This window comes from Oncorhynchus tshawytscha, linkage group LG31 (assembly GCF_018296145.1).
Source record: "Oncorhynchus tshawytscha isolate Ot180627B linkage group LG31, Otsh_v2.0, whole genome shotgun sequence".
Lineage (NCBI taxonomy): Eukaryota > Metazoa > Chordata > Actinopteri > Salmoniformes > Salmonidae > Oncorhynchus > Oncorhynchus tshawytscha.
In genome coordinates, this window is record NC_056459.1 from 7291282 (window position 1) to 7310928 (window position 19647).

The 19647-nt window shown below is 41.3% G+C and overlaps 1 protein-coding gene across 1 annotated transcript in view; it reads left to right on the plus strand.

Moving 5' to 3' along the window:
• LOC112229846 (chloride channel protein 1-like) overlaps window positions 1–19647 on the plus strand; it is a 36515-nt gene that overhangs the window by 3115 nt on the left and 13753 nt on the right. Inside the window, exons 2-10 of the mRNA XM_042310530.1 lie at window positions 10651–10960; window positions 11234–11365; window positions 14635–14763; window positions 15410–15543; window positions 15649–15726; window positions 15955–16033; window positions 16303–16428; window positions 16653–16737; window positions 17102–17203. Coding sequence (XP_042166464.1) covers window positions 10651–10960; window positions 11234–11365; window positions 14635–14763; window positions 15410–15543; window positions 15649–15726; window positions 15955–16033; window positions 16303–16428; window positions 16653–16737; window positions 17102–17203 — 1175 coding nt within the window. The remainder of the gene's footprint in view (window positions 1–10650; window positions 10961–11233; window positions 11366–14634; window positions 14764–15409; window positions 15544–15648; window positions 15727–15954; window positions 16034–16302; window positions 16429–16652; window positions 16738–17101; window positions 17204–19647) is intronic.

Consider the following 19647-nt stretch of genomic DNA (forward strand, 5'->3'; position numbering starts at 1 on the left):
TGAACGTTGGGTCACACCGGTGCTAAATATAACTCCCAGAGTAGAGTTACACCCGGTGAGAAAGGGGGGAGAGAGGGAAAGTGTTCGAGGAGCATGAGGTGTAGATGCAGAAGAGAGCGAGGGGCTCAGAGGGGAGGAGAAATATGGAGAAAGAGGGGGATTACATGTACTGACAGAGGTAGGGAAAGGCAGAGGATGACTGAAATAGACTGATGGGAGTTGTGAGCGAGCAGCGACGTGATGGTATGGGATAAAACACGTGTATCAGTCACACAGGTGTCATTTCTCATTTGAAAATGTTTAAATTAACCAGCTTGTTGATAAGGTGTTCATACAGGCACTTTACAAGACTGATCTGAATGTATCAACAAGCAAACTGATGGGGACGTTACTATTACAATGGTCACAAAACCTTTAGCATATGACCTACTGTGACCTACTGTGACCTACTGTGTAGTATATTAGTAGTTGTAGTATATTATAGTGTGTAGAATAGCCAATAGCCATATGATAGTGATGCATTACAGTCATGGACTAGTTAGTTGACTGTCCTAAGTTAGATCCAGTTAGATGCTAGTTAAGTAAATGCCTAATAAATGTTTGTGAAAACATCTGTGTGTTACTAGACATATATATTGGTGAAATCTTTAAGATTCCAACTCGCCCATGGCCTTTGAGGAGTGAGCATCAAAGAGATTTGCCTTCCTGTCACAGGAGTTTGCCAAGATGTTATGTTACCACAGTGTATTCTGAAGGTGAAAGAGTTTGTACAGAAACCACTAGGAAACACAAGGACCCTGATAAAAAAAACAGGGCAAATAAAAATGGAGTGAGGATTAAGTCTTGAGGTAGACCTCTCGCTAATAAGGGAATCTGTAGGGGGAGAATTTCTTTAAGTTCCCCAAACAAGTTAAATCAAACTTAAACAGTATGGAATCATTTAGAATGAAACCAAATGTTTCTATAAAACATGATTAGACATGATATTTTGTCATTATTAAAAACATAATTATCTTTTGAGTATCTTTTGGTGTGTAGAGGATCGTCACTCAATTGCAGGTGGGGTTACGGCTAACCCCACCTTGCACTATTTTCCAGGGGTGAGTCGGTTGAGAGCGGTTTCTGTTTCCTTGGTATAGTATAACAAGTGGCATAACCAAGGCTTTACTGCTGCACTTCAGGGGACTGAAAGTATTTCTGACTCCTTTTCTGGAGGCTAGTATTTCCCAGTAAATCCATGACTACAGCCAAATGGATTTTGTGTACACATAATATCCGTAAGTCTGCTACTGACACCTGTGTTGAATTCAGTCATTCAAATCCAACAACACACTGTTATAAAAGATTCATTGTTACTAAATCCTGTCCACAGATTCCGCAGACGGCAGCTGGGAAAGTTCCCGCATGTAAAATACTACCGTTTACAGTATTTACTATAGAATTATGTATTAAACTGTAGAATACTATACTACACACTGTAGTATCCCTCGATTGTGTAGTGCTTACTGTAGCATTTTGTAGTATACTGTAGAATACTACATTACACACTGTAATATCCTTTGGTCGTGTAATGCTTACTATAGATGTTGTAGAAAACTGTAGAATACTATAGTAAATACTACATTATTATCCGCAAAAACACTGTAAATACTATTTCTGCAAAAATACAACACTTGTTTAACTATAGTAAATACTACAGTATTTAAATTGTAAATACTCTGTCCATTCCCCTCCCCCATATCGCAGTTTGTGCCACCCATGAATGAGAAACCTACATGCCAAGTATAGACCATACTATTGTGTTCCCTACAGGTTATAGAAAAGAGTAGAAGCTCTGAACTATCAGTTCAGACCCCAGTCCTACATACCTACAGGTTATGGAAAATTGACTCTTTTTCTATTTCTCCAGTAGGTTTCCTCAAGGAGAAAGCCTCCACTTCTATGTCAAAGACAATAAAACATAGTAAATACTACAGTAATGTCCACAAAAACACTACAGTAAATACTACAGTGTACTACAATCCGCAAAAACACTACATTAATTACTATAGTATATACTACAGTTTTCTTTCACTACAGCATTTATACTATAGTTAACTATAAATAATACAGTATACTACAGTGAATACTACAGTAGAGTCAGAAAAAACACTACAGTGAATACTATAGTATTAATACCAATGTATACAATAGTATATATTTTTTTAAAGACATCCCCATATATTCTGTCTTGTTTAATTCCTAATTATAACCCCTTAGTGCCTATTTTTGAAATTATACAACTTCCCCAACATATTGTTATAGTAAGAGGTTTGTTGGACAGTTACCCGATACAGGTATAATACAGTCTGATACTTTGCTAAGGCATCCCATGGTAAGCCTGACAGTGATAGGTCTGGTCCAATGGAAGTCATGTCGAGTGTGCAGCTCAGTTTCGTCTCATGTTACGTTGGGGATTTATGTGCTATACATTTCCGTGTGTATGACCATGACTGACGTACAGCACTCTTTCTAGGACCCACAGAGACAGACCTGTACGTGTACACTAAATTAAGAGGTGTTGAAAGGTTATTGAAAGGCCGGCCCAAAGCGTCAACGCTAGGCACCACTTGTGACTACTTGTCGCAATGTTGACCAGCGATCAACTGCACTATGCAGATGTTGTTCGTATCTGAGCGCTCATAGTATACATTACATGCTTTTCAGACTCCACACAACAGATTGTTGGTTTCCCACAAAAGATTTTGTTTCACTAATTCAATGATGTCTGATGTATGATGTCTATGTGCTTGTGGTGTACCATGGTAAATTACGTGAGAAAGATCCGCTTATCAGATCAAAATGTTCACTAAACAAAGGTACAGTATTTGTATGGATGTATGGGTTCTACTCAATATTGCATATTGTCCCAAGCAGCCCAGCACCCCATTGACATTGATCTGTGTCTGATTTCAGGAGGATGTTTTGTGTCAACATGCCCTATCCACTGTGTCATAGGCCTTTTCTAATTTTGGCAAAAGTCCATCCTCCACCCTCTCTCCTCCGTCTTCTCTACTCCGTGGCCTGGAAACCGATGAGTGGTTTGAGGAGACCTTTTTCAAAAGGAAGCGAGGAAGGACGTAGGAGAGAGGACGCAGGAGTTCAGCAAATCCAACTGAGAAAAGGCCATAGCATGGAGTTGCAATTTTTTCACTATTTTTGCAATGTAGGCCTTCACTTTGTGGAACAGATACACTACATGGCCAAAAGTATGGACACCCCTTCAAATGAGTGTATTCGGATATTTCAGACACACCCGTTGCTGACAGGTGTGTTTAATCGATCACACAGCCATGCAATCTCCATAGACAAACATTGTCAGTAGAATGGCCCGTACTGACGAGCTCAGTGACTTTCATCGTGGCAGCGTCATAGGATGTCACCTTTCCAATAAGTCAGTACATCAAATTTATGCCCTGATAGAGCTGCTCCGGTCAACTGTACGTGCTGTTGTTGTGAAGTGGAAAGGTCTAGGAGCAACAACGGCTCAGCAGCGAAGCGGAAGCCGCACAAGCTCACAGAACGGGACCACCAAGTGCTGTAGCGCGTAAAAATCCTCTGTTCTCCGTTGCAACACTGACTACCGATTTCCTACCTGCCTCTGGAAGCAACGTCAGCACAAGAACTGTTCATCGGGATCTTCGCACAAGCTTAAGATCACCATGCGCAATGCCAAGGGTCAGCTGGAGTGGTGTAAAGCTCGCCGCCATTGGAGCAGTGGAAACACATTCTCTGGAGTGATGAATCAGGCTTCACCATCTGACAATCCGACGAACTAATCTGGGATTGGTGGATGCCAGGAGAACGCTACCTGCCCGAATGCATACTGCCAACTGTAAAGTTTGGTGGAGGAGCAATAATGGTCTGGGGCTGTTTTTCATGGTTCGGGCTAGGCCCCTTAGTTCCAGTGAAAGGAAATATTAACGCTACAGCTTACAATGACATTCTAGACGATTCTGTGCTTTCAACTTTGTGGCAACAGTTTGGGGAAGGCCCTTTACTGTTTCAGTATGACAATGCCCCCGTGCACAAAGTGAGGTCCATACAGAAATGGTTTGTCAAGATCGGTGTGGAAGAACTAGACTGGCCTGCACAGAGCCCTGACCTCAACCCTATCGAACACCTTTGGGATTAATTGGAACGCCGAGTGCGAGCCAGGCCTAATCACCCAACATCAGTTCCAGACCTCAATAATGCTCTTGTGGCTGAATTGGAAGCAAGTCCCCGCAGCAATGTTCCAATGTCTAGTGGAAAGCCTTCACAGAAGAGTGGAGCAAAGGGGGGACCAACTCCATATTAATGACCATGATTTTGGAATGAGATGTTTGATGAGCAGATGTCCACATATTTTTGGCAATGTTGTGTATAACAATTTCTTTAAAAGACATAAATGTAGACTACAACAATGGAGGCTGCACATAGTGTCTCGGTAATAAAACATGAATCATTGGATTATTTGTGTTTTACATGGAACCTCACATGAACTGAACTGTATTATGACCAGTGGTGGAAAAAGTAACCAATTGTCATACTTGAGTAAAAGTATAGATACCTTAATAGAAAGTTACTCAAGTAAAAGTGAAAGTCACTCAGTAAAATACTACTTGAGTAAAAGTATAGATACCTTAATAGAAAGTTACTCAAGTAAAAGTGAAAGTCACTCAGTAAAATACTACTTGAGTAAAAGTATAGATACCTTAATAGAAAGTTACTCAAGTAAAAGTGAAAGTCACCCAGTAAAATACTACTTGCGTAAAAGTCTAAAAGTATTTGGTTTTAAATATACTTACGTATCAAAAGTAAATGTAATTGCTAAAATATACTTAAGTATCAAAAGTATAAGTAAAAGTATAAATCATCTCAAATTCCTTATATTAAGCAAAGCAGATGGCTCCATGTTCTTTTTAAAATGCATGGATAGGCAGGGGCACACTCCAACACTCAGACGTTATTTACAAAAGATCCATCTGTGTTTAGTGAGTCTGCCAGACCAGAGGCAGTAGGGATGACCACGTGTTCTCTTGATGAGTGTCACGTGTGCTCCCTCTCTGACCTCTAGGTCACCAGGCTGCTCGGTATGGCGCACCTGCGCGTCATCAGACTCACCTGGACTCCTTCACCTCCCAGATTACCTTCCCTATATATGTCACTCCCTTTGGTTCCTTCCCCAGGTGTTATTGCTTCTGTTCCTGTGTCATGTCTGTTCGTTGTTCATGTCTCTTATTTTGTGTTATGTTGTGTTTGTTTATTAAAACACTCACTCCCTGAACTTGCTTCCCGACTCTCAGTGCACATTGTTACAATAAGTGCGTGAATTTCACAATTTTCCTGTTCTGGTAAGCATACAGAATGTAAATAATGCTTTTGGTCGTCAGGGAAAACGTATGGAGTAAAAAGTATTAATGTTTCTTTAGGAATGTAGTGAAGTAAAAGTTGTCAAAAATATAAATAGTAAAGTAAAGTACATATACCCCAAGAAACTACTTAAGTAGTACTTTAAAGTATTTTTACTTAGGTACTTTACACCACTGATTATGACATTATTCAGGTCTGAAACGTCATTATGTAATTCCATCAGTGTGTACATAGATAAAGGTTCATCTGTTTAAATTGAGGATGAGGGTTGTGTATTGCAATTGTTGCTACCCCCATTACTAGCCTGTTCAACCTCTATTTCATATCGTCTGAGATCCCCAAAGATTGGAAAACTAACATGGTCATCCCCCTCTTCAAAGGGGGAGACGCTCTAGACCCAAACTGTAACAGACATATATCTATCCTACCCTGCCTTTCTAAGGTCTTCGAAAGCCTAGTTAACAAACAGACCACCGACCATTTCGAATCCCACCATACCTTCTCCGCTATGCAATCTGGTTTCCGAGCTGGTCATAGGTGCACCTCAGCCACGCTCAAGGTCCTAAACGATATCATAACCGCCATCGATAAAAGACAATACCGTCCAGCCGTATTCCTCGACCTGGCCAAGGCTTTCGACTTTGTCAAACACCACATTCTTATCGACAGACTCAACAGCCTTGGTTTCTCAAATGACTGCCTCGCCTGGTTCACCAACTACTTCTCAGACAGAGTTCAGTGTGTCAAATCGGAGAGCCTGTTTTCCGGACCTCTGGCAGTCTCTATGGGGGTGCCACAGGGTTCAATTCTCAGGCCGACTCTTTTCTCTGTATACATCAATGATGTCGCTCTTGCTACTGGTGATTCTCTCATCCACCTCTACGTAGATGACACCATTCTGTATACTTCTGGCCCTTCTTTGGACACTGTGTTAACTAACCTCCAGACGAGCTTCAATGCCATACAACCCTCCTTCCGTGGCCTCCAACTGCTCTTACATGCAAGTAAAACTAAATGCATGCTCTTCAACCGATCGCTGCCCGCACCTGCCTGCCCGTCCAGCATCACTACTCTGGACGGTTCTGACTTAGAATATGTGGATAATTACAAATACCTAGGTGTCTAGTTAGACTGTAACATCTCCGTCCAGACTCACATTAGGCATCTCCAATCCAAAATTAAATCTAGAATCGGCTTCTTATTTCACAACAAAGCATCCTTCACTCATGCTGCCAAACATACCCTCGTAAAATTGACTATCCTACCAATCATTGACTTCGGCGATGTTATTTACAAAATAGCCTCCAACACTCTACTCAGCAAATTGGATGCAGTCTATCACATTGCCATCTGTTTTGTCACCAAAGCCCCATATACTACCCACCACTGCGACCTATATGCTCTCGTTGACTGGCCCTCGCCTCATATTCGTCACCAAACCCACTGGCTCCAGGTCATCTATAAGTCTTTGCTAGGTAAAGCCCCGCCTTATCTCAGCTCACTGGTCACCATAGCAGCACCCACCCGTAGCACGCGCTCCAGCAGGTATATTTTTCTGGTCACCCCCAAAGCCTATTCCTCCTTTGGCTGCCTTTCCTTCCAGTTCTCTGTTGCCAATGACTGGAACGAATTGCAAAAATCACTGAAGCTGGAGACTCATATCTCCCTCGCTAACTTTAAGCATCAACTGTCAGAGCAGCTCACAGATCATTGCACCTGTACATAGCCCATCTGTAAATAGCCCATCCAACTACCTCATCCCCATATTGTTATTATTATTTATTTATTTTTGCTCCTTTGCAACTCAGTATCTCTACTTGCACATTCATCTTCTGCACATCTATCACTCCAGTGTTTAATTGCTAAATTGTAATCACTTCGCCACTAAAGCCTATTTATTGCCTTACCTCCCTGATCTTACCTCATTTGCACACACAGTATATATATATTTTTCTATTGTGTTATTGACTGTACGTTTGTTTATCCCATGTGTTGTTGTCTGTGTCAAACTGCTTTGCTTTATCTTGGCCAGTTCGCAGTTGTAAATGAGAACGTGCTCTCAACTGGCCTACCTGGTAAAATAAAGGTGAAATAAAAATATAAATAACTAAATTGAGCCACTAAAACAATATCATGCAAATGAAACAATAACAGTGTAGGTTTGAAGACCATTGAACTGTTAGTTTGGAAAATATTGGCGTTGACATGTTCCTTACAAGATGTTCTGCTGTTTGATAGTTTTTTTATCATAGTAATTAGGAGACTTGATTGACTGTTTATGCAAGTGAATTAGAATATGTCTTCTTCCGTTTAGAATTGGAATGTTATATTTCCAACCTCTCCAGGTTGATTGTGAAAGGTGTCTGTCATGATTACAAAGTGGGTGAAATACTTACCCACAACCCACTGCTGGTCTTGTCTGATACAGGATCAAATACCTTGAATCTTGGCTTGATCTTTGGTTGGTGTAGTAGCTTACCAACCACCTGCTCCCCCCACCCTGGTCAGAAACGAATGTAATAGCTATCACTCAAAAAGATACATTCCATGCATTGTAATTACACTATGATAAAAGCCAAGTAATGTAGTATTAGATGTATTAGACAATAGGACATTATTTTAGTGTGTCATGTATGTGTTTATGAAAGTATGTCCATGTTTCTGTGTGTGAGAGAGTTGCGAGGTGGAGTTATCTCTTTGCCAGATGTCTGGATGCGGTCCAGAGGGAATTCATCCAAATGTAGACCCACGCTTCCTCTCTACGAGATTTAAAGTCAACATGTCGAGGAGTTTTGTCTTTCTGTATGACCCGTCCGCCAGAATGCGGTGAGCTCCAAAAGTATTGGGACAGTGACAATTTTTGATTTGTTTTGGCTCTGTACTCCAGCACTTTGGATTAACGTGGATGCTACTATTACTTTGTGCCCAATAGAAATGAATGGTAAATCATTTATTGTATCATTTTGGAGTCAATTTTACTGTAAATAAGAATAGAATATGTTTCTTAACACTTCTACATTGTGTATTTTTTTATAATTTTTTTATTTCACCTTTATTTAACCAGGTAGGCTAGTTGAGAACAAGTTCTCATTTGCAACTGCGACCAGGCCAAGATAAAGCAAAGCAGTTCGACACAGACAACAACACAGAGTTACACATGGAATAAACAAACATACAATCAATAATACAGTCATACAATATGTCTTGGGGGGGTATGAAATTTGTGGCTACAGAGCCAAAACAACAAAAAATGTGTGACTGTCCCAATACTTTTGGAGCTTACTGTACATTATGACACTTGAACTCTCCCACATTCTGAAACAATCAATATATGTTTATTTATTTGAAGTTCTTCTTTGATACATGACCATTCACATTATATTTATATATTTTCATAACATACAGTACCAAGTCAAAAGTTTGGACACACCTACTAATTCAAGGCTTTTTCTTTATTTTTACTATGTTCCACATTGTAGAATAACAGTGAAGACATCAGAACTATGAATTAACATATGGAATCATGTAGAAAGCAAAAAAAGTGTTTAAAAAAAATCTAAATATATTTTAGATTTTAGATTCTTCAAAGTAGCCACCGTTTGACTTGATGACAGGTTTGCACATGCTTGGCATTCTCTCAACCAAAATAATTATTTTCTCAATGGTCTTGGAGTGCCCACATATTCTGAGCATTTGTTGGCTGCTTTTCCTTCACTCTGCGGACCAACTCATCCCAAACCCTCCCAATTGGGTTGAGGTTGGGTGATTGTGGAGGCCAAGTCATCTGATGCAGCACTTCATCACCCTCCTTCTTGGTCAAATAGCCCTTACACAGCCTGGATGTGTGTTGGGCCATTGTCCTGATGAAGAACAAATGATAGTCCCACTAAGCACAAACCAGATGGGATGACGTATCGCTGCAGAATGCTGTGGTAGCCATGCTGATTAAGTGTGCCTTGAATTCTAAATAGATCACTGACAGTCTCACCAGCAAAGCACCCCCACACCATCCCACCTCCTCCATGCTTCATGGTGCCAACCACACATGCATAGATCACCTGTTCACCTACTCTGTGTCTCATAAAGACACGGCGGTTGGAACCAAAAATCTCAAATTTGGACTCATCAGACCAAAGGACAAATTTTCACCAGTCTAATGTCCATTGCTCGTGGTTCTTGGCTCAAGCAAGTCTCTTCTTATAGGTGTCTTTTAGAAGTGGTTTCTCTGCAGCAATTTGACCATGAAGGTCTGATTCACGTCTCCTCTGAACAGTTGATGTTGAGATGTGTCTGTTACTTGTTCTCTGTGAAGCATTTATTTGGGCTGCAATTTCTGAGGCTGGTAACTCTAATGAACTTATTCTCTGCAGCAGAGGTAACTCTGGGTCTTCCTTTCCTGTGGCGGTCCTCATGAGAGCCAATTTCATCATGGCCCTTGATGGTTTTTGCAACTGCACTTGAAAAAAACTAAAGGTTTTTGAAATTTTTCCAGATTGACTGACCTTCATATCATAGACACGCATAATAGGTTTAGATTTTTTTTAACACTTTTTTGGTTACTGCATAATTCCACATGTGTTATTTCATAATTTTGATGTCTTCACTATTATTCTACTGTTATGAATACTCAGGGAGAAAAAGGTCTAGAGTCACACACAGAGCGCGGCAGGTGTTTATTTCACCCTCACAGAAGGCAGGAATCGTGGTCACAGGCAGGCAATGGTCATACACAGGTAGGAAAACAGGCAGGTGAATCCAAACTGGGACTGAAGTTTATAACTGGTTCTCACAAACAAGCCAGGAAAAGGCTAAGGAGAGTCAAACGAACAATACCTCACAAAGTCACAAACAGAATGAACTGAACTAAATAAGGAGCTGATGAGACCAGGTGCGTAAAATGACAGACAGGGCTACGTTCAAGAACATAACGAAACAGAACACAAGGTTGACTAAGAAAATAAATGCAGAACCTTACATCTACAATGTAGGAAATATGAACTGTTACGTGCACATATACTGTATGTAATAATAGTATAGTATATATATATATATATAATAGTATATATACTGCATGATATATATTTTCTTTAAAATATACACATTCAGAGCAAATTAAAATATCTTAAACTGTTGTTTTTTATTTTCCCAAAATAGAATGTTGTCATCCTAACCTTACCTGAACTACATTTTCAGCGGGTCTTCACTGTAGTCCTTTGTTCATGAACATATGGGTCATGTTCCTCCTGTCACTTTCAGCTGTATGGGGAATACCATGAGCACCCGGGTGGGTCTGGCCGGAGAGAGGCCACCCGACTTCTAACAGAGAGACAATGGAAGAAACACCACCATCATCACCATCACCATGGCCACCATCCACAGCATCACCGTGGCCACCATCACCACGGGCACCACCATGGCCACCACCATGGTCACACACATGGATACGGGCACCACAGCAGGCACAGGGGTCGGCATCACTCAGACGAGGTGGGACATGCACAAATGGCTACAGAGCAAGGCAACCCTTTGTCTATAAAGAAACGTCGCTCCTACTCAAAGTGCAGAGGTGAGAAGTCAGTGCTCATTAAAGTCACTGACGGTAAAAGTGTCTTTATTGCCCCACAATACTCAGAGTTAATACTCAGAGTTAATGTTGCACTTTCAAAATTGTTAGCTTGTGATCAATAGTTGAACATGAACATTGATAAAAACTGGTTATTGTTGTATTAAAATCAAATCTGATTTTAGAATTGATGACCTTTTAACACTGTATAGTTACAAAGTATACATGTAGTTGAAGCTTTATTGTGAATTATCGTCTTTCATGGTGTTTTCTCAGACTGTGTAGCACGGGTACAGAGGTTCCTGGTCGCCAAGCTGGGAGAGGACTGGATCTTTCTGGTGCTGCTGGGCATCTCAATGGCACTGGTCAGCTGGACCATGGACTACACCAGTGCCAAAAGTCTACAATGTACTACAATACCCACAATGCAACACACACGAAACCATCTTGTTTTATGTTGATGAGATATGTTTTTACAATGCTTGCATTCAAGCCACTGAACCGGCAATTCATACAGTTGCATGAATGCTTTTACAGCATAAATAGTTATCTAACGAGACACCTGGTTGCTTATTGTTGAGGGTTAGGCTAAGTGATTATCAAAAAGTGTTGCAAAACAGTTCAGCGGTAACCTGATTTGAAAAATGAATCTTGCAAAACAAACATTGCAAAACGTTATACTTGAAATTATAAATTATGTTTATAGTCATTACCCAAATTAGGGGGTTGAGTGAAGTTTGTGCAGTGGAATCCCTCAAGGCTCTGTTCTTGGACCGCTACTGTGCAAATGTTATATAATACCTTTCAGTGATGTTATTCATAAACACAGAGTAAATTTTCTCTGATACGTGGACGATACACATCTGTACACTGTATAGCTTACAAAAGTTTGTTACCAAGCTGCCTTAAAATTTGATTTCAAGTCCAATCTGGATTTTGTGTGGAGTTTACTTATTCTAATGTTACTTTAACCTAGTAAAGTAAGTGGAACTCACAAATTAGTATTTAATAACTTGTTGTATAAGTTGTTTTAAATTTGCAACCAGGCTGCCTTAAAATGTAAAGTTGTGTCAACTTCCTATACAGTTGAAACAACTACTTTGAAAATGACTGACTAAATCTTTGAAATTATATAATAGAGATTTCAGTAAGGAACATTACCCTCCCATCTGTCTCTTCACCATGTGTGAGTTTTTCAGTGTACTGAGTAATGTCAACAAATCAACAGATCACTTCAACTGCAATGGCATTCTCAGCAACAGTGACAGAAACGTTTACCTTGTTATTTTTTAAAAATCTACCTTCAACTGAAGTCGCTCTGGATAAAAGCGTCTGCTAAATGTAAAAAAATGTAAATATAAAAATTAACGGTTGTAAAGCATGCTGGATGTTATTGTAATGAGCTCGGCCCCCCCAAAATATATTGAAGTCATCTGAACTTGACACTTTCAGTCAGCACTACTGTGTTACAGTGCATTCGGAAAGTATTCAGACCCCTTCACTTTTTTCACATTTTGTTACTTTACAGCCTTATTCTAAAATGGATTAAATCAAATAAAAAATCCCAGCAATCTACACACAGTATCCCATAATGACAAAGTGAAAAAGGGTTTTTAGACATTTTTGCACATTTATACAAAATTTAAAAAACAGATAAAACTTATTTACATATTCAGACCCTTTGCCAGGAGATTCGAAATTGAGCTCAGGTGCATCCTGTTACCATTGATCATCCTTGAGATGTTTCTACAACTTTAATTCAATTGATTAGACATAACTTGGAAAGAGACACACCTGTCTATATATGGTCCCACAGTTGACAGTGCAAATCAGAGCAGAAACCAAGCCATGAGGTCGAAGGAATTGACCGTTGAGTTTCATTGTGTTGAGGCACAGATCCGGAGAAGGGTACCAAAACATTTCTACAGCATTGAAGATCACCAAGAACACAGTGGCTTCCATCATTCTTAAATGGAAGAAGTTTGGAACCACCAAGACTCTTCCTAGAGCTGGCCGCCCAGCCAAACTGAGCAAACGGGGGAGAAGGGCCTTGGTCAGGGAGGTAACCAAGAACCTGATGGTCACTCTGACAGAGCTCCAGAGTTCCTCTGTGGAGATGTGAGAACCTTCCAGAAGGACAACCATCTCTGCAGCACTACACCAATCAGGCCTTTGTGGTACAGTGGCCAGATGGAAGCCACTCCTCAGTAAAATGCACATGACCACACGATTGTCGTTTGCCAAAAGGCACCTAAAGGACTCTCAGACCATGAGAAACAACATACTCTGGTCTGATGAGTCCAAGATTGATGTCTTTGTGCCAAGCATCACATCTAGAGGAATCCTGGCACCATCCCTATGGTGAAGCATGGTGGTGGCAGCATCATGCTGTGGGGATGTTTTTTCAGCGGCACTGACTGGTAGACTAGTCAGCATCAAGGGAAAGATGAATGGAGCAAAGTACAGAGAGATCATTGATGGAAAGCTGCTGCATATGCGCTCAGGACCTCAGACTGGGGCAACAATTCATCTTCCGAAAGGACAACAACAATAAGCGCACAGCCAAGACAACCCAGGAATGGCTTGGGAACAAGTGTCTGAATGTCCTTGAGTGGCACGGCCAGAGCCCGGACTTGAACCTGATCGAACATCTCTGGAGAGACCTGACAATAGCTGTGCAGAGACGCTCTGCATCAGACTTCACAGAGCTTGAGAGCATCTGCAGAGAATAATGGGAGAAACTCCCCAAATACAGGTGTGCCAAGCTTGTAGCGTCATACCCAAGACGACTCAATGCTGTAATTGCTGCCAAAGGTGCATGCTTGAACAAAGTACTGAGTAAAGGGTCTCAATATTTATGTAAATGTAATATTTCATTATTATAATTTTTTATAAATGTGTATACATTTATAAACACCTGTTTTTGCTTTGTTCATTATGGGGTATTGTGTGTAGATTGAGGAGGGGGGGGGGAAACGATTTAATCCATTTTAGAATAAGGCTGTAAAGTAACAAAATGTGGAAAAGGTCAAGGGGTCTGTTGCTTCAGTTGATTTGACTTCATCGTTGTGAATTTCTAAGTTGAGTAAACATTGTCTTTTGCTAACTCGATTTGATAAGCTTTGACATTTTAAAGTGAACTCAACTTAATATTTTGTCAACTCAACAAATGTAACAAATTAAGTTGACTTGGCTAGATAAAACTAGTCATTTTGACTGAATCTCAATATCTTTTTTTACAGTGTACATTTCGATGAAACACGGGTGAAACTAAGCAAGTCAGTGCCTCTCTCACAGAATATTACTAATGGCAAGAGAAACATCTACAAAGGGAAAGGACATCTGTCAGTCCAGATGGATTGACAGTTCATCCAAGAAATAGGGCATCTTAGTGTATTTTCTTTGTAACTGTCTGTGTCAGTGTCTGCCCTGTCATAACCAACTTCCCTTTCTCCTCTCTTCTCACCCCCTTACCTTATCCTCCATCCTCTTCCCTCATCTTCACCCCTTGTTCTGTGTCTTCCCCTCATTTCCTCCTCCCCCTCCTCCCTATTTCCCTTCATCCTTCCTTCCCCTTTCTGTTTTGCCCACCTGCTCCTCTACCTTCCTGCTTTTTCTCACATCCCTTCACATGCCTCACTTTCACCCCTCCCCTCAATCCCACTCCCCCCTGTCAGTGTATAAGTGGATTCACTGGGAGCTGAGGGGTAATGTCCTGCTCCAGTACCTGGCTTGGGTCAGCTATCCCATGGCGCTCATCATGTTCGCCTCCTTCTTCTGCCACCTGGTCGCCCCACAAGCCATCGGTGTGTACTCACTCACTCAATGCTTACTGCTTACTTTCCCCATCACCCGCCACCCCTAATGACCTGTTACCCACAGTCCGTTATCCATTGATCTTCTCCCCTCTCTGCTTGTGTACCTACCTAGCCCTGTCCTCACACACTGATGACCTCACTGTCTATCTAGAGCTATGACCTTTCCTTGTCGTTCTGAGACAAACATATATTTGGTTTTCCTGTAAAACAACAATTTTGTAATTCTACCTCTTCCCTGACCTCTTTTCACCTCCCCACCCTGTCTGTCTGTCTGTCTGTCTGTCTGTCTCGCTATCTCTTGCTCTCTCTCTGTCTCTCTCTCTCTCTCTCTCTCTCTGTCTCTCTCTCTCTCTCTCTCTCTGTCTCTCTCTGTCTCTCTCTCTCTCTCTCTCTCTCTCTCTCTCTCTCTCTCTCTCTCTCTCTCTCTCTCTCTCTCTCTCTCTCTCTCTCTCTCTCTCTCTCTCTCTCTCTCTGTCTCTCTCTCTCTCTCTCTCTGTCTCTCTCTGTATCTCTCTCTCTCTCTATATATATATATATATATATATATCTCTCTCTCTCTGTCTCTCTCTCTCTATCTCTCTCTCTCTCTCTCTCTCTCTCTCTCTCTCTCTCTCTCTCTGTCTTTCTCTCTCAGGCTCTGGTATTCCTGAGCTGAAGACCATTCTCAGAGGGGTCGTGTTGAAGGAGTATCTGACTGTCAGGGCTTTTACTGCCAAGGTCATTGGTCTGACTGCAGGTCTGGGCAGTGGGATGCCAGTAGGGAAAGAGGTGGGTTACACACACTCACATCTGATTCCCTGATTACAGCTATCTAAAAAGCCACTACAAGTTTCCTTGTTTCTGCCCCCTTGTCTTCCACTTTTTCTTCCCAAGGGCCCATTTGTTCATATCGCCAGCATCTGTGCTGCTGTGCTGAGCAAGTGTATGACGTTCTTCTCGGGAGTCCATCAGGTGAGCAGTTACTTGACCAACACTGAGAACACGGACATTACAGTTTTGTCAGATCACTTCGCATTATACTTTTAGATGTTTTTCCAATGAGGTTCTCTTTTCCTCCCTCGGTTCCTTGTCTACTTGTATGGGATCCCCTTGCCCCTTTCCCTCTATCTGTCTGTCTGTCCCTTCCGCTCTACATCTCTGCTGCCCTCTCTCTGTCACCGTCTCTCTGTGTGTCAGTAGAGCCCATACTGCTACACAGACATCCTTACAGTTGGCTGTGCGGTTGGGGTGGGTTGCTGTTTCGGTACCCCTCTTGGAGGTACAACACTGTTTTCCTTTTCGATTCACCTTCCATTTATCTAGTATAAAGCAAGCTACAAAATCAGCTCAAGCAATTGTCATGTGTCTGACAATCAATATAGGCACGGTGTTGAAATGGCCTCGGTTATGTGTATTTGTGACAGGTCGTCATGGCAAGTCTTCAAAATGCAATATGCGATCTGGAGTTGAACTATGTGCCACATCTTCTGATATGACGTCTGACTGATATTTGACCTCTCTCTTGCTTTGATCCTTCCGCTCCACCAGGGGTGCTGTTCAGTATCGAGGTGACGTCCACTTACTTTGCTGTGAGGAACTACTGGAGAGGCTATTTCGCCGCCACCTTCAGTGCCTTCATATTCAGAGTGCTCTCCGTGTTCAACAAAGATGCAGGTGGGTCCATGAACTACATGCACGAGGAGGTATTGCGTGTGGGCCAGTGACAAGAAATCTATATTCAGTCCGTTTAAAAATGCAGGCTGTGACACAACAAAATGTGGAAAATGTGAAGGGATGTGAATTTCTGTGGAACTATACATGATAAATAGTATAATGTTCGTGTATAAGTTCTAAGACTCTCTATTTCCCTGCACCCCCTGTCTTTTCGTCCTCCATAGTCACCATCACTGCTCTCTTCCGCACCAAGTTCCGCATGGACTTCCCCTTTGACCTCCAGGAGCTGCCTGCATTTGCCATCATCGGGTGAGAGAAAGGGTCGAGAGCCCCCAGGAGCGTGGTGAGGGCACGGTGACCACACTGTGTGTAGTTCGTTGTCATAACCCAACATGAATGCCTAACCTCATTCTATGTGCCATAAAGCTCTTACATTGGTAGTTATTTTAAGAATGGAGATGGCGTGTATGGTTTTGCTTGCCAGTGTGCTTGCTTCAGCTTCCTAGATTACAGATCTAGAAAAAAACGATATTACAGGCTAGATCGACACCAACTAAACTTACATCTGAAGCAGACACACATACTGTATATTATTCAGAAAAGGTACCGTCTCGTGTTCTTATTTGAACCTTGAGAGTGAGTGAGGTAAAGGTGCTGGTGGTTGTCACTGCAGGATCTCCTGCGGCTTCCTGGGGGCCTTCTTCGTCTGGCTGAACCGCCAGGTGGTGCTGTTCATGAGGAAACCCAACGCCATGACACGCTTCCTCACCAGACAGTGAGTTAAAGGGACGGGGGTGATGTATTTTGATGAGACACATGAGGAAAATGCAAACCTGAATTGGGGAGGATCAAGCTAGGAAGCTTAGTAGAATGGAATAGAATAGAATAGAATCATCCATTGTCTTTCTCCAAACAAATTAGTGTTGCCGACTGGTGCGTTTTACAAGAACAGACAATCAAACCATCATCCAGACATTGATCGATCCATCTATAAGCAATTAGTGGTCTCTGAAAAATAAACTAGTTACACTCTCGCTCCAATAGAAATGAATGATTTAGCAGCAACCAGTGCAGCTGCTTTTGTCAGAGCTGAACATAGTTACACTGTGGGGAAGATGATGGATGGGAGCACTGGAATTAGACCAACAGAGACCAGGAGGATGTAATTATATTGTCAGCTTTGAGAGTGTTAAATTGGTGCTTGTTCTTAGGCCTGTCCTACTGGGAGAAAGAGGGAAGTTATCTTATAGCAGGAGAAACAGGACATTTGTGAAGAGGGTATTATGGCAAAGTGTGCAGTTATGTTGAGAGGATTATATAGTGCCATCGTAAAGTATTCACACCCCGTGTCTTATTCGCCATTTTGTTGTGTAGCAAAGTGGGATTAAAATTGATTTAATTGTCTTTTTTTGTCAACAATCTACACAAACTACTCAAAGTGGAAGAAAAATGCTTAGAAAGTAAAGCACTAATATATAGTTTGGTTAGATAAGTATTCAACCCCCTCAGTTAATACATGTTAGAATCACAGTTAGCAGCGATTATAGTCTCTCTAAGAGCTTTGCAAAGCTGGATTGTACAATATTGGCCCATTATTTATTTTTTTAAACTCCAAGCTCTGGTCTAGTTGGTTGTTGATCAGTGCTAGACATCCATTTTCAAGTCTTGCCATAGATTTTCAAGCCAATTTATGTCCACACTGTAACTAGGCCACTCAGGAACATTTGATGCCGTCTTGGTAAGTAACTCCAGTGTACATTTAGCCTTGTGTTTTAGATTATTGTCCTGCTGAAAGGAGGATTTGTCTCCCAGTGTCTTTTGGGGAAAAAAGCATACCGAACCAGGTTTTCCTCTAGGACCTTGCCTGTGCTTAGCTCTATTCTTTTTCTTTTTATCCTAAAAAACTCACTAGTGCTTGCTGATGACAAGCATACCCATAACATGATGCAGCCACCACCATGCTTGAACTTATGAAGAGTGGTACTCAGTGATGTGTTGTGTTGGATTTGCCCCCAACATAACTCTTTGTATTCAGGACAGAAAGTGAATTGCTTTGCCACATTTTTTGCAATATTACTTTAGTGCCTTATTGCAAACAGGATGCATGTTTTGCAATATTTTTATTATGTACAGTCTTCCTTCGATTCCTTCAGTCATTTAGGTTAGCATTGTGGAGTAACTATCATGTTGTTGATACATCCTCAGTTTTCTCCTATCACAGTCATTAAACTCTGTAACTGGTTTAAAATCCCCATTTGGCTTCATGGTGAAATCCCGGAGCGGTTTCCTTCCTCTCCATCAATTGAGTTAGGAAGGACGCCTGTATCTTTCAGTGGCCGTCAGTGCCATTTAAGATGAGGGAGGACAAAGAAAAATGTTCTTCTCATGAGCATGGCCTTATTTTCTATTACAGCGTATTGGATGACTGTCATTGATATTCTATTCACCCAGTTCCATGTAACAGTGATAGGTTTAGGCTACTACATGATACTCAAATTTCCCCTGTACCCATCATGAGGTTGCTGCAACCTAGTCTATGAATGAAAGTTTTCAACGTAAGTGCACACAGGTCGAGAGAGACGTTTGAGGTGATAGACAGTGACACATGGACAGACAGTGACACAGTCAATACCACCTACCACTCTTGCCTGCATCTAGCTGGTATAGGGTGTAATCATTAGTCCAACAGTTGCAAATATGAGTTTCTATTGGACAAATTCCGGTATGTTTATACCTGTTTTCTTTTAGCGGCGTGTGATTAAATTTAGCATTAGTTTTATCTAAAAAGGATATAACGTTTTTAAAGGTTTTAAAATGTTTGTTTTTTATGAAATTCACTGAGGAGGAGGGTCCTCCTCTTCCCCCTCTGAGGAGCCTCCACCTGTATCTTTGTAGTGACTGGGTGTATTGATACACCATCCAAAAGTGTAAATAATCATTTCTCCATGCTCAAAGGGATACTCAGTGTCTGTTTTTTTTTGTGTTATCTTCCAATAGGTGTCCTTCTTTGCGAGGCATTGGAAAACCTCCCTGGTCTTTTGTCGTAGAATCTGTGCTTGAAATTCATTGCTCGACTAAGGGACATTACAGATGATTGTATGTGTAGGGTACAGAGATGAGGTAGTCATAAAACAATTTTGTTAAACACCATTATTGCACAGAGAATTAGTCCATGCAACTTATTTTTTGACTTGTTAAGCAAATTTTTACTCCTAACGT